Source organism: Papio anubis, chromosome 4, assembly GCF_008728515.1.
Source record: "Papio anubis isolate 15944 chromosome 4, Panubis1.0, whole genome shotgun sequence".
NCBI lineage: Eukaryota > Metazoa > Chordata > Mammalia > Primates > Cercopithecidae > Papio > Papio anubis.
The window spans coordinates 137,279,563-137,295,009 of NC_044979.1; the positions used below are offsets into that span (position 1 = coordinate 137,279,563).

The 15,447-nt window shown below is 56.1% G+C and overlaps 1 protein-coding gene across 1 annotated transcript in view; it reads left to right on the forward strand.

Annotated features, from left to right (window-relative positions):
• SRRM3 (serine/arginine repetitive matrix 3) overlaps positions 1–11,609 on the forward strand; it is an 84,683-nt gene extending 73,074 nt beyond the window's left edge. The window contains 4 exon segments of the mRNA XM_031664916.1: positions 5,838–6,202; positions 6,930–7,154; positions 7,245–7,382; positions 9,935–11,609. Of these exon segments, the coding sequence (XP_031520776.1) occupies positions 5,838–6,202; positions 6,930–7,154; positions 7,245–7,382; positions 9,935–10,163 (957 nt within the window). The 3' untranslated portion in view covers positions 10,164–11,609.
• Positions 11,610–15,447: the final 3,838 nt, after the last annotated feature.

Consider the following 15,447-nt stretch of genomic DNA (forward strand, 5'->3'; position numbering starts at 1 on the left):
GCACACTGCCCCCTTACTACTCCCTTCCATCATCTTTTCCACTTGACCCTCAGAAATTTCTTACCCAAAGGTTGGGAGCAGTGGCTCATGCCTGTAATCCCAATGCTTTAGGAGGCCGAGGTGGAAGGATCACTTGAGGCTAGGAGTTTGAGACCAGCCTGAGCAACAGAGCAAGACCCCATCTCTACTAAAAATAAAATAAAATAAATAGCCAGGCATGGTGGTGTGTACCCGTAGACCCAGCTACTGAGGAGACTGAGGTGGGGGGATCACTTGAGCTCAGGAGTTGGAGGCTACAGTGAGCTGTGATTGCACCATTGCACTCCAGTCTGGGCAGCAGAGCCAGCCCCCATCTCAAAAAACAAACAAACAAACAATTTTATATATATATATATATGTGTGTGTGTGTGTGTGTGTGTGTATATATAACACAAGCAAAAGAAAACATGTCAGCTAGCAAGTAGTAAAAAGGAGAGGAGGGGCTCCTGGGAACACAGCTCAGAGGCAGGCGAGATCCCTCATTCACTCACTCACTCATTCATTCATTCATTCCCACACACACTAAGCAGACATGTGCCCAGCACCTCCTCTGTGCCAGGCCCCATTTGGATGTCCGTGCCAGGAGAGAGGCAGGCCGACCTGGGCCTCCCAGGATGGAGGACAGATGAAGAACACTGAGTGTGATGGAGGGAAAAAGCTGAAATGTGAGTGGGAAGCTCCTTCTCACCACAGCAGCCCCCTGGCTAGCACAGCCTGGCAGAGTCCCTATGGGAAGGAAGGAACCAGGTTCTATGGGATCATAGAGAAGCGGATGTGATGCAGCCTGGAGAAGGCACCCTGGAGCTGAGGGTAGGGATGCCAATAGGCATTAGCCAGGCTGTGGGTGGGAGGTGGGGAGAGGAGATCCCTGCAAGAGGCACCAAGGCACAAAGAGCAGCTTCCTGGAAGGGAGGTTTGGAGGTCTCTGAGCATCCTATGAAATCCCATAGCGCTTGGCCTTAGATCTTCCTCAATTCCCAGGAAGAATGAGACCCAGCCAAGCTGAGGACGAGGCTCAGACTCTGGCAGGCGCATGGTGACCCCTTCCTGAAGACTTCCAGAGGGATGGGTGGAGGAGGACATGAGAGGTGCCTTCCTCCCATCCTCTGCTATCTTGGTACTTGGTGGACACCCCATAGGATCCCCCAGTCCTTCCTGCACTGCTCTGACCCAGTGAAGAGACCATGAGTTGCTTGTGCTCTGAAAAGAGTCTCCCAATCCCAATATAGGCTGACCCAGCAAAGACTCCGCTTATCCCCATTTTACCAATGGGGAAACTGAGGCTCCCCACAGTCAGGTGACCCCCTTAAGGTCTCACAGCAAACTCTTACCAAGGCCAATTTCAGGATGTTCCACTTTTCCAATGACTATCATCTTGGGCCATGGCAGGCCCGTGACTTGGAGGAGATGAGAAGGAAGTAGGGAAGAACTTGGTCTTCAAAAATAGCAGGCAGGAAGTATCCGGATCAGCACAGGGGATTGGACCTGGGGGCTTGGACCTTCATGGTAGGCGACAGGACCATGATGGGGGTGAACAGCCACCCAACCTAAACCCTTTTGGCTCCTAACACTCCCACCCCACTCTCAGCATAAGGTGGTGGGAAGTCAGGAGGGCTCTGCAGCATCTGTGGGAAGGACCCATCATGGCCCGTGGTCTTCCTCGCCTACTGTTAGCTCCTTTCTTTGAGTCAGAAGCAGCTGGCTCAGGCCAGGCGTGGTGGCTTACGCCTGTAATTCCAGCACTTTAGGAGGCCGAGGCAGGTGGATCGCTTGAGGCCAGGAATTCAAGACCAGCCTCACCAACACGGTGAAACCCCATCTCTACTGAAAATACAAAAAAATTAGCCTGATGTGGTGGCTCACGCCTGTAATCCCTCAGTTACTCAGGAGGCTGAGGCAGGAGAATCACTTGAACCTGGGAGGTGGAGGTTATAGTGAGCCAAGACTGCGCCATTGCACTCCAGCCTGGACAACAGAGTGAGACTCTGTCTCAAAACAAACAAATAGACAACAAAAAGGAAGGAAGGAAGGAGGGAAGGAAGGAAGGAAGGAAGGAAAAAAGGAAGGAAGGAAGGAAGGAAGGAAGGAAAGAAGGAGAAAGAAAGAGAAGAAAAGAAGGAAGTAGCTGGCTCAGATCCAAATTCAGAGTTGGAGTCAGGGTTCACAGCCAGGCTTATTCCTAAGCCCTGCCGCGCTACCTCCCGTAACCAAAGTAGCAAGCAAAGATTTCTTAAAGAAGGAGACCAGTGTCACCTTGAGTTGTGGGCTACTGTGAATTGGCTCCCAAGCTTCCCCCACCTCATATGTGTTCACTTTGCACTCTTTGACGACCCAGAGTATAGGACAGAAACGGCAAATATGACAACCCCAGAAACTTTCTCATTTGCCTCCTATTGAGGGAAAAGAATGAGCTGGGGGCGCTTGAAAGTGCTGGGGCACTGGCTGCCTTCTGGAGTGGCGGGAGTATGTGTCAGGGGACTGAGGGTCTCCTGTTGGGAATAGAACTGCCATCTCAGAGGAGTCAACCCAAGGCCAGGCACGATGGCTCACACCTGTAATCCCAGCACTTTGGAAGGCCGAGGCAGGTGGATCACCTGAGGTCAGGAGTTCAACACCAGCCTGGCCAACATGGTGAAACCCTGTCTCTACTAAAAATACAAAAATTAGCCAGGCGTGGTGGCATGCATCTGTAATCCCAGCTACTTGGGAGGCTGAAGCAGGAGAATCGCTTGAAGCCGGGAAGCAGAGTTTGCAGTGAGCCAAGATCATGCCACTGCACTCCAGCCTGGGCAACAGAGTGAGACTCTGTCTCAAAAAAAAAAAAAGAGGAGCCAATTCAGCCTCCAATTCTCCTAGCCTAGGGTGAGGGGTGAGCTTGTGATCAAGGGGTCAGCTTGTGAGTCAGGGGTGCTCAAAGGGGCACCCCAATACCAGGTAACATCCATTGTGTCCACTTATGCCTGCCTCTGCCCCAAATGGAGACATTAAGCTCTCCCAGGACAGGTCTTCATGGCCTGATTGACTTTGGGCAGCTATGGCTAGTGTTCATTAGCTGCTGTAGGCACCAATCAGGAGCCATCTGTGCCTTTCCACCCATGAGGTTGACCTCCTGGTTCTACCTCCATGTTCAGCTCAACTCCAGCCCTGCAGGGAAAGGCCTGGGCACCACCTTGCCCTCTGCAGGAAACACCCAGTGCCATGCCAAGGAAACCGTGCTCCTTCTAGTCCCTGGCAGCAAGGTGCCCTAAGAGGTGGCAGCAGCTTTTGTCTTCTCATCCAAACAGTCTGCCAATGGCTGAGCTCAGTGGCTCACGTCTATAATCCCAACACTTTGGGAGGCTGAGGCCGGAGGGAGTATCACTTGAGGTCAGGAGTTCGAGACCAGCCTGGCCAACACGGTGAAACCCCATCTCTACTAAAAATACAAAAATTAGCCAGACGTGGTGACAGACACCTGTAGTTCCAGCTACTTGGGAGGCTGAGGAAGGAGAATTGCTTGAACCCGGAAGGCAGAGGTTGCAATGAGCCAAGATCACGCTAGTGCACTCCAATCTGAGAGACAGTGAGACGCCTTCTCAAAAAGAAAAAAGAAACAGCCTGCCAAAAGAGCTTGGTCCAGGCACCACCTGGCTTCTAGGACTCTTCCTTTCTTAGCAAACAGAATCAAGGTTTTACTAGGTGCCAAGTTCTGTGATAAAAAGTGAGGTACAGAGGTGAATCAGATACTACATCTGCCCTGGAAGTGCTCAAAGTCAAGTTGGGAGTGGTGATCGGAGGATTTTCAGGGAGGAGCAGACCTATAAACAGACAAAGACAGTCAACTGTTACTAGATGGAGGGCCAAGGACAGGAGGGGGGATCAGCTCTGTGTAGGGAGGGAGACGGGAAGGATGGGCAGGGGGCATGCAGAGAATCCTGGACTCTTTGCCCTGGAAGGGACATCAGGAAGCAAAAGCCAACCCTCTCATTTTGTGGATGGGGAAACTGAGGCCCAGACTGGGGAAGTGACGTGGCCAGGGTCGTTCGGTGAGATAGAGGCAGGCTGTCAGACTCCTGAATCCCAGCCAGGGCCCTTTTGATGGTGCCAGGTGACCTTCCTGGTTTTCTGTGTTCCAATCCTTGTGTCCTAACTCCACTTTTGGAAAAACATTTGCCATCTCTATCCAGCGGTCACCTAAGAGGTGCCCACTCAGGAGCCGGGCGCTGCCAGCCCTTCCTCCAGAGGTGGCGTGGCCTCCTCTCAGGCCTAGAATGGGGTGGTTGCGTTTCTCTCTCTCTCTCTATCTCTCTCTTGCATTTTTGTGAATCTAATGATGAACTTATACTACCACACTTTTCCCTTCTCTTACACACCTTACCTACTAAAGGAGGAAGTGCCACTTTATTGGTAAGTGGACGTTAACCAAGAGGGACTTAAAAATCAGAACTTAAAAAAAAAAAGAAAGAAAGAAAAAGAAAAAGAAAAGAGAGAAACAGAAAGACAGTCGGGTGCTACTGACAGCTCCAAAGCTCTCTGCAGGGCCGGAAAACAAAAAAAAATATTAACAGAAAAATGTCAGGTTCCCCAGGATCAGATATTGTTTTTGATTTTTGGTATCTAATGACATTTGTGGATTTTGTTTTTTTATTTCTGTTTTTCCTTCCTTTCTTCGGTTCAGTTTTGAGTTCAGTTGTCCCCCTCGCCCCCTCCCCCATCTGTGTGCCGTGTGACGCCCCCCCTCCATCCCCTCGCCCACCCCCAAGCGCTGGGGGCCCGGCCTGGTGGGCTGGCCCTGGCCCCGCTCCCGGTGCCGCTCTCTCTTCTCTCTGCCGGGAATCGTCCGTCCCATCGGGGGGCAATGCCAGCCCCGACGCCTGTCCTGGAGACCCTCCCCCTTTGGCCCCCGCCCCCCACCGCTCCGTCCCTCTTGTGTTTTGCATGCCAAGAACCCTGCATGAGCTGCACTGTTGAGGCCAGAAGGTGGACACCCAGGAGAGGCAGAGGCAGGGCAGGCGCGGGGAACCGTGTGTGCGATGCTCCGGGACTGGCAGCCCCCGGCCCGGGCCCGGTGAAAGCCCTCTCTCCTTCTCTCCCCCCACCCTACCCGCCCGCTCTCTCACCCCAACCTCTCGCTCCTCTTGCTCTGTCCTCTCTCTGCCTCCACTCTTGTCCCCTGCCTGTCTGGATTTTTTCTGTTTCTCCCTGGCTTCCATCCTTCTCTCTTTTCGCTCTCTCGTTCTCGCGCGCTCTCTCTCTCTCTCTCCTTTCCCCCCACCCCGCCCCGTCTCTCCTCTGTCTCTTCTTCTCACTGTCTCTGTCCCCTTCTCTCTTCCCCCCTTTTTTCCTTCTCCTTTCTCTCTCCTGTCTCGCTCTCTCCTCTCGCTCTCATCTCCCTCGCTCTTTCGCCCTCTCTCATCTCTGTCCCTCTCACTCTCTCTCTCTCCCGCTTTTTCTCTCTTCCTCTTTCTCTTCTCTGCCTCTTCCCTCTCTCTTTCTGTCTTTCTTCTCTCTCTCTCCCTCTCTCCTGTCTCTCTCTCTCTCCCTGTCTCTTGTCTCTCTCCATTCTCTCTCTCCGTCTCTTTCTCTCTCTGTCTCTCGCTCTCTTTCTGTCTGTCTCTTTCTCTCCTCTCTTTCTCTGTCTCTCCCTCCTCTTTCCTTTCTCTCTGTCTCTGTCTGTCTGTCTATCTCTCTCTTTCTCTCTCTCTCCTCTCTCTCTCTCCCTCTCTCTCCTGTCTCTGTCTTCTCTCTCCTCTCTCTCTGTCTGTCTCTCTCGTCTCCCTCTCCCCCCTCCGTGCCCTCTCTGCCTCTCTCCCCGTCAGAAGCCCAACTCGCCCTCGCCCAGGGCCCGTGACAAGGCGGCGGCCGCCGCACCCACGCCGCCCGCGCGGGGGAAGGAGAGCCCGAGCCCGCGCTCGGCGCCGTCGTCCCAAGGTCGCGGAGGCCGCGCGGCGGGCGGGGCGGGCAGGCGGCGGCGGCGGCGGAGGCGGAGGCGGCGGCGCTCGCGGTCCTCGGCGTCCGCGCCCCGCCGCAGGGGTCGCCGGCGCGCCCGGCCTGCGCCCCCTCGGGGCTCGTCGCACTCGCTCAGCAGGGCCCACTCCAGCAGCGACTCCGGCAGCGGCGGCGGCGCCCCCGGCCCCGGGCCGGAGCCCGGCTCCGAGCGAGGCCACGGCGGACACGGGAAACGGTGAGCGTGCTCGGACCCCGAGCCGGATTCCCGCCCCCATCCCGCACAGGGCTCCCCTCCACTAGCGGATACCCGCCCACAGGATCCCTCCCCGCACTGAGCTACCCACCACGGATCCCAACCCCCGCCCCCGCTCCCACCCCCCCCCCCCGGAGCTCCCCTCCCTCTCCATGGACCCCAAATCCCTATGGACCCCATGGATCCTCCCATGGATTTCCTCCCCACACTGATCCCAACTCCCCTCTCACAGGGGGAACCCCAACTCTCCCTAGGGAGTTACACCCCCTCCACTGACCTCCAAACTCCAGGGAGTTTCCCTCCCCACACTGATCCCAGTCCCCCTCCACTGATGTCAAGCCTCCATGGAGCTCCCTCCCCCCACCTTGAGCTACCCCCGGTTATCCTGACCCCTTCCCCACAGCAGATCCCTCTCCCCTTACTGATCACTGCTCTCGGGAGCCCCCTCTCCTCCCATGAGGCTTCCCGTTTACTGATCACTCTCCCCACCATCCCGCAGACCAGTTTCCTCTACTGATCTCCCCTAACACGCCCCCTTCACGGGGCTCTCCCTGAACTGAACCCTGCCCCTCACTAGGCTCCGCGTTCACTGCGCACTCCGCACAAACTGAACACTAACTACACGGACCCCGCCCCTCTGCCTAAGCCCCGCCCCAGGGAACCCTTCCCGGGTCGCTGAACCCTGTCCTGCGCCGTCTTCCTCCTCCAGGGCCAAGGAGCGGCCCCCGCGCGCGCGGCCCGCCAGCACCTCTCCGTCCCCGGGCGCGCACGGCCGGCGCGGCGGCCCGGAAGGGAAGAGCTCTTCGCGCAGCCCCGGCCCGCACCCCCGCTCCTGGAGCTCCAGCCGTTCGCCCTCCAAATCGCGCTCGCGCTCCGCGGAGAAGCGGCCCCGCAGCCCCAGCCGCTCGCCCTCGCCCAAGAAGCCCCTCAGCCGGTGAGTGTCCGCCCGGACAGGGCCGACGGGGCGGCGGCGGGGTGGAGCGGCCGGGTCGCGTCGCTCATTTACCTCGGGCCGGCCCCGCAGGGACAAGGACGGCGAGGGCCGCGCAAGGCACTCCGAGGCCGAGGCCGCCCGCGCCCGGCGCCGCTCCCGCAGCTACTCGCCCATCCGCAAGCGGCGCCGGGACTCGCCGAGCTTCATGGAGCCGCGGCGCATCACCAGGTATGGAGGGTCTTGGGGGACCGGGGACTCAGGGCTGGGGCCGCTGACCCCGATCAGGGACAGAGACCTCGGCCCGGGGACCTTCTTCGAGGATCCACTGAACCTGGCACAGGGAGGGGGGTGAAGGGGCTAAAGGACAATGAGTGGGTTCTGCCAGGGTAGGGGGCCAGGGGAGGAGGGGGCTAGAACTGGAGGTGCTCGGGGCGATCAGAGAGACAGGTGCAGGAGGCCTCAGAGGGAAGGGTCCCGGTGGGGGCCTGAGGGCCCATGAAGGGGAGGGAGCTCTGTACTTCCGTCTGGGTGAGCAGCAGCCGGCATGGAATTTAGCTCTGCAAGAGTCCCTCCATCCCTCCGGAGCCCCTCCTGCCCTCCCTACATCCTTCTCCGGACAATGATGTCTCCTTTTCTCCTTCATCTCAAGGTCCAGCCTGCTGAGTGGCCTGTGGTCAGCCTGGGGGCCAGGCGGACCCCTCTGCACAGGCTGCCTGGGAGATACCCAAGTGAGCTGGTCTGGCCCTGGTCAGCTGTCCGTCTGTCTGCCTCTCTTTCTCACTAACCTGGGGGATTTGGAGGAGGGGGCACAGCAGTCTGGTCTCTGGGGCAGCTGTCAGAGGAGCCAGCCACACTCCTTTGCCCTACACAGCTGTGGGGCTGTGCCCAGGGCGTGGCTGGTGAAGCCATGATCAGTTTCTCTGCTAGGACTGGAAGTGTCTGGGCCTGGGTCTCCGGGTGACATTATGGATTGCCTTTGTGGAAATCACCCTGAAGCCCTAGATTACACTGGCGGGGAGTGGGGGGAACACAAGCAAAAAGTTCTGAGCCCAACACTGCCTTGCTGGGCAGCCTTGGGAGATCGGTGTGCCTCTCTAGGCCTCAGTTGTCACCTGTACAATAACCAGGGTTTCATGAGCAACCTTTCAGTTCTAACAGGGTATGATTCTCCAACTAGTCCCTCCTAATCCTTGGTGATCCAGGTAACCAAGAAGCGCGGGGGGGCATTGCCCTAGAGCTCAAAGCCAGACCACCTTGAAGGAGAAGCCAGATTGTGCTACTTTTTTTTTTCTTTCTTTCTTTTTTTTTTTTTGAGACTGAGCTTCGCTCTTGTCACCCAGTCTGGAGTGCAATGACACGATCTCAGCTCACGGCAACCTCCACCTCCCAGGTTTAAGTGATTCTCCTGCCTCAGCCTCCCAAGTAGCTTGGATTACAGGCACCTGCCACCATGCCCAGCTAATTTTTATTTTTTTATTTATTTTTTTATTTTTAGTAGAGACGAGGTTTCACTAAATTTCACCATGTTAGTCAGGCTGGTCTCGAACTCCTGACCTCAGGTGATCCACCCCGCCTTGACCTCCCAAAGTGCTGGGATTACAGGCATGAGACCCCGTGCCCGACCAGATTGTGCTACTTCTAACGGATGTCCTCTCCTACCTCTTGTCCAGCCACCATGCCCAAGGAACAAAGTCATTTCAAACCCAGGGATCTTCCTGCCCCCCCCCTCCTTCTGATGCCAATTCACCAGGCTGGGGACGCCCCCAAACAGGTCACACACCCTGCCCGTATGCCAGGCCCTCACACCTTCCACCTGGCACCCACTCAGCCCCTCTCCCAGGCTGCCTCCTCCTCCACTAATGTATACCTGTTTTCTTCCTCAGAATTAACCCTGCGACGGGGCGGTGTTGCCCCTTAACCTCTCTTTTCTCTTCTCTGGGTCATAGCCTCCTGGCTTCCAACTAACTCTGGGCCAGTGGGAGGTAGCTGAGTGAGGAGTGGGGCCGGCGGGACTGAACCAGACCGTGGGCGTGGGGAGCAGCGGCCAGGACTCTCCTCCTTGTTCCTTTTGAGTGACCTGAAAGCAACAAACTCCTTGATTGCAGAGGGGACGGAAACAGAGAGGCAGGGCTGGGATGTAGTCACAGACACTTCCACACCTGCTTGGGTGATGGGAGCCATCCATATTTGCAAGTTTCATTCATTCAGCAAGTTTTTGTTTTGTTTTTTGTTTTTTGTTTTTTTTTTGAGACGGAGTCTCGCTCTGTCACCCAGGCTGGAGTACAGTGGCGCAATCTCCACTCACTGCAGCCTCCGCCTCTGGGGTTCAAGCCATCCTCCCACTTCAGCCTCCCGAGTAGCTGGGATTACAGGTGCGTGTCACCATGCCCGGCAAATGTTTGTATTTTTAGTAGAGACAGGGCTTCACTATGTTGGCCAGGCTGGTCTCAAACTTCTGACTGCAAGTGATGTGCCCGCCTCAGCCTCCCAAAGTGCTGGGATTACAGGCGTGAGCCACCATGCCCAGCCTCAACAAGTATTTATTATCAAGTGTTTGGATCGGACAGAAACATGGGCTCCTTTCCCTGCAGATAGGTGAAGAAAAGCAAAACGATCAACATGGAATTTGCAAGTAACCACTGACCGTCAGATTCCATTTGGAGGAGGCAGGTGTCGCTAAGGCCAGGGCTCAGGGGAAACTGAGGCAGGAAGCCCTGGCCGCTGCCGGGATGGTTCTCAGGGTCTGGGATGGCCTGTAATCAGCTTTTCCTTCCCGGCAGCGCCCGCAAGCGTCCTATTCCGTACTACCGGCCCAGCCCCTCTTCCTCCTCCAGCTGCTTGAGCAGTGACTACTCGACCCGGAGCCACAGCCGCAGCCCCAGCCCTGGCCACAGCCATGAGAGCTACCGCAGTCGCAGTCACGGGACCCGCAGCCGGACACGCAGCCCCTCGAGGACCCCCAGTCCCAGCTACCACAGCCGGAGCAGCTCTGAGAGCGGGGGCTTCTGAGCCCAGACAGACTCAGCTTGGTGCCCCCCTGGCACTGGGAGAGGCGAGGGGCGGGCCCCAGGACCCCGGCGGGGAGGGGGCTGTACCTCCTTGCCCCCAAGGCTACAAAGAGGTCTCAGGGCCAGTGCATGGGCAGATGGGACCAGGGAAGACTTTGAGGGTGGGCACCCGGTGGACAAGGAGAAGCCAGATGTGCTGCTTCTATGGGTGTCCTCTCCCACCTCGTGTCCACCTACTGTGCCCGGGGAACAAAGAGCCGTTACGAACACAGGGATCTCCCCATCCCCCTTCCTGCTGATGCCAACTCACCAGGCTGGGGACTGCTGCTGGTGGATGGTACCAGGGTCCACGATCTGCTCTGTCACTTCACCTTAGCTCAGTGCAGCCAGGGACACCTTGCAAGGTGCCAGCCCTGCGAGCTCCTCTTCCCCACTGCACAGCTCCCTCCACTCCTCTCTTATCACTGGGCAGATGAGGAGGTGGTACGGCACACGGGATCAGAGCTAGACAGAAAGAACAGCCTAACCCTTGGTGCACCCCCATCCAAGCTGGGGAGCTGCGTCCTTTTGAGCTGGTTGCAGGAGGACCCTGGCTGAGGGCTGGTGGCTGGCCCCACAGCCTCCCCCAAGCTCCTCCACTGACCCAGGAGTGCCCAGACCGGTGGCCCCCAAAATCCCAGCCTTGGGGAGCTAGGCGCCTCACTCTTGGTCTGACCTCTCCAGGCCAGGCTGTCCTCACCCCGTGCCCTGGGCTGAGGTCCTACCAGCCAGGACTTCTGCATGACAAGAGGTGGGGGGGTACAGACCTCAGGTACATTTGACCCTGAGGTCAAAAGGGGTTCGGTCAAGAGGTGGGAGAGGAAAGGGGTAGATAGGGGGTGGAATCTGTAGGAAAGAGAAAATCTAAGTTGTCCACTGACTGAGCAGCCCCCAGGGAGTAGAGACAGACTCCCGGGGTGGGAGCAGGTGACAGGTCAGTAATGCCCCCAGCCCCACCCAAGAGGAGGGCAGCATGGGCCTGTGGTCTGGGACGTGGACTGGATGGCAGCCCAGGGTCACAGGCATAGGATAACATGTGCTTTGGACCTGCTGAGGGAGTACCTTGGGGGTCTGATGGGGCCGTGGTCAGACGAGCCTCTGCAGAGATGGAGGCTGCAGCCCTCAGAAGGGAGGGGAGGAAAGAGACTGAGGGCCCTGGCCTGGGGCATCCATGGGGAAGTGGTGGCCCCCAGTCCTCCTCTGCTGCTCCCAGCCCCCTCCTCCTGGGGCCCTCAGGGATCTCACAAAGTCTTCCTTGGCCCAACCAGGCAGATGCCCCGGGCTCCAGTGGGGGGAGGGGTCTGGGGTCTGGTCCGGGTTCCCTGCTTTCTCTGTGTCCCCCCTCCCTCTTTCTCCGCGGTGCGGATAAAAATTGGACTCGAATAAAACCCTTGGTGCCCGGATGGCAGGTGGTGAGACCAGGCCTCTGTGCATGTGGGCACCCCAGGAGATTCAGGAGGGCAGCGGGGCTGGGGGTCTTCCTCCAAGGAAGGAGAAAGGCTCAGACTGCTCCTTGGGACCCCAGAGAGAAGAGCTGGCATCCAGGAACCAGTGTGTCTATCCCCCTGCCTCTGAGCTTGAGGCTAAAACAGGGACCCAAAGGGACCTTCCTCCCAGCCTGGAGGCCCGGTGGACTTTCAACACCCCGAAAGGTGGGCTGCCTGAGTCCAAACACCCAGACTATCTTCAGCAGTGGGTGGGGACGGGGTAGAGAGAGGAGACACAGGGTGGACACAGGCACAGGGGACCCTCACGACATGGTGGGGTGTCGCATAGTGGTTGGGACACAGTCACAGGCAGCATGTGGGCATGTGTCCTGGCTCCTGTGCCTCCCAGCCATGTGACACAGGGTTGAGATCAGGTGGGCATGAAATATTCTGATAGTCCTCAGCTTGGTGACTGTGACTGGCATAGAGTGAGCATTTAAAAGGTGGCCACAGCCGGGCGCGGTGGCTCACGCCTGTAATCCCAACACTTTGGGAGGCTGAGGTGGACGGATCACCTGAGGTCAGGAGTTCGAGACCAGCCTGACCAACGTGGTGAAACCCCCTATCTCTACTAAAAATACAAAAATTACCCAGGTGTGGTGGCGCACGCCTGTAATCTCAGCTACTCAGGAGGCTGAGGCAGGAGAATCACTTGAACCCAGGAGGCAAAGGTTGCAGCGAGCCGAGATCAAGCCACCGCACTCCTGCCTGGGTGACAGAGTGAGACTCCATCTCAAAAAAAAAAAAGAAAAAAAAAAAAATGGTGGCCACTTACGGAAAACAACGTGCCTGCCTCTGGCTTCCAACTCGCAAGGGGCCTGGAAAGAATAGTTTAGAGGAGTGAATTTCCTTTTTATTTATTTATTTAGTTTTTTAAATTTGAGGACCAGGCGCAGTGGCTCCTGGCCTGTAATCACAGCACTTTGGGAGGTCGGGAGTTCAAGACCATTTTAGTAGAGATGGAGAAACCCCATCTCTCCTAAAAATACAAAAATTAGCTGGGCGTGGTAGCACGCACCTGTAATCCCAGCTACTCTGGAGTCTGAGGCAGGAGAATCACTTGAACCCAGGAGGCGGAGATTGCAGTGAGCTAAGATTGCACCACTGCACTCCAGCCTTGGTAACAGAGCGAGACTCCGTCTCAAAAAAACCAACAAACAAACAAAAAAAAACTTGGAGACTGGGTCTCACTCAGTTGCCCAGGCTGGAGTACAGTGGCATGATCTCCATTCACTGCAGTCTCGACCTCCTGGGCTCAAGCAATCCTCCTACCTCAGCCTCCCTAGTAGTTGGGACTACAGGTATGCACCACCATACCCAGCTAATTTTTGTATTTTTTTGGTAGAGACAGGGTTTCACGATGTTGCCCAGGCTGGTCTCGAACTTCTGAGCTCAAGCGATCCTCCCAAAGTGCTGAGATTACAGGCATGAGCCACTGCCCCTGGCCTGTATTTCTTACTTTTATTAGATGTAAAGAAATGCACAATTTCGTCGGGTGCAGTGGCTCAAGCCTGTAATCCCAGCACTTTGGGAGGCTGAGACGGGTGGATCACCGGAGGTCAGGAGTTCAAGACCAGCCTGGCCAACATGGTGAAACCCCATCCCAACTAAAAATACAAAAAAATTAGCTGGGCATGGTGGTGGACACCTGTAATCCCAGCTACTTGGGAGGCTAAGGCAGGAGAATCTCTTGAGCCCGGGAGGCGGAGCTTACAGTGAGCCAAGATCACGCCACTGCACTCCAGCCTGGGCGACAGAGTGAGACTCTATCTCAAAAAAAAAAAAAAAAAAGAAAGAAAGAAATACACAATTTCTCCTCCTCTCCTTCTTTCTTACCTCTCACCTCCTCCTCCTCCTTCCCCTTCTTCTCCTTTGTTTCTCTCTCTTAGAGTGGTGGGTTTTAAGCTTGTTTTGAATCAGGTCTTCTTTGAGAATCCGATGAAGGCTGAGAACCCTTCTCCCACAAGAATGTGTGCATGCCCGCAGCGTGGCCTGTAACATTGGATCTATCTCACAGATATTCACTCCGAAGGCTTTTAGCGTCCCACCAGTTAAGAACCCCAGTCCAACTCCAATGAGGGTGCGGCTGAGGTGGCCCCTGCTCCCACCTCTGCGTGGGCCATGACACAGGTGTCCTTGGCCCAGTCCCCAGAGCTGGGGCTGTGCGATGACATGACCCCGTTCCAGTTTCTTTTCCCCAAAACTAGAAGGGGCACCTGGCCAGTGGCTCCGTTTCCGATCCACGGAAGCTGTCCACAGAAGCCCTGGTGATTGGCTGGGTGTGGTGGATCACATCTGTAATCCCAGTCCTTTGGGGGGGTCGAGGCAGGTGGATCACTTGAGACCAGAATGACCAACATGGTGAAACCCCGTCTGTACTAAAAATACAAAAAATTAGCCGGGCGTGGTGGCGGGTGCCTGTAATCGCAGCTATCCTGGAGGCTGAGGCAGGAGAATCACTTGAATCCGAAAGGCAGAGGTTGCAGTGAGCTGAGATCCTGCCATTGCATTCCAGCCTGGGCAGTAAGAGTGAAACTCCATCACACACACACACACACACACACACACACACACACACACACACACAAAAGAGAGAAAGAAAAAAAAAGAAAAAGAAAACAAAAGGATTTCTGTAACCCTTTCTAACAAGTTCAACAAAACTGGCCTCAGGCAAGGGGCTGGGCTATGGGGAGCAGACTTGGCCCTGTGCTAGAGATGTGTGAAACACACCGAGAGGTTGGCCTGCAACTCGGCCTGTCTCACACTGAGCATGGCATTGGGCCTGGGGACTCTGCTGCCTGGCTGCTCCGTCTCCCAACCTCCCATCCCATTCTATCACTGCCCAGCCTGACTGCCTTCTTCTGCACGCCACAGCCAGGCTGCTCCCAGGCATTGCAATTGCTTCCTTCCCACCTCACCTCAGCACCTGGCCCTACTGGCCTCCGCACTGGCTAGCCTGCCTCCCTCCTGCTTTTTTTTTTTTTTTTTTGCGACGGGGTCTCACTCTGTTGCTCAGGCTAGAGTGCAGTGGCACCATTATGGCTCACTGCAGCCTTGATCTCCTGGGCTCAAGAGATCTTCCTGCCTTAGTCTCCTGAGTAGCTGGGACTACGGGTGCACTCCACGACACCATTAATTTTTGCTTTTATTTTTTGTTTTTGTTTTGAGACAGTCTCGCTCTGTCACCCAGGCTGGAGTGCAGTGGCGCAATCTTGGCTCACTGCAACCTTTGCCTCCTGGGTTCAAGCAATTCTCCTGCTTCAGCCTCCTGAGTAGCTGGGATTATAGGCATGCACCACCACACCCAGCTAATTTTTTATATTTTTAGTAGAGATGAGGTTTCACCATGTTGGCCAGGCTGGTCTCAAACTCCTGACCTCAAGTGATCCACCTGCCTCGACCTCCCAAAGTGCTGGGATTATAGGCATGAGCCACTGCACCTGGCCATTATTTTTTATAGAGATGGGATCTTGCTATGCTGCCCAGGCTGGTCTCACACTCCTGGCCTTAAGTGATCCTCCTGCCTCGGTCTCCCAAAACACTGGGATTCCAGGCATGAACCACCGTGCCTGCCACTCCCATTATTTCTAACAGGCAAATCTGAACACCCATTTACTCATTCCACAAATACTTATTGAACAATTCCTATGTCCCCGGCAGAGTTGCTGGCCCTGAGGACACAGTACAGAATAAATGAGACAGAACTCCCTGCTGTGCAGAACCTGCCTCCTATGGCCACATCCACCAGCTCACAGGCCT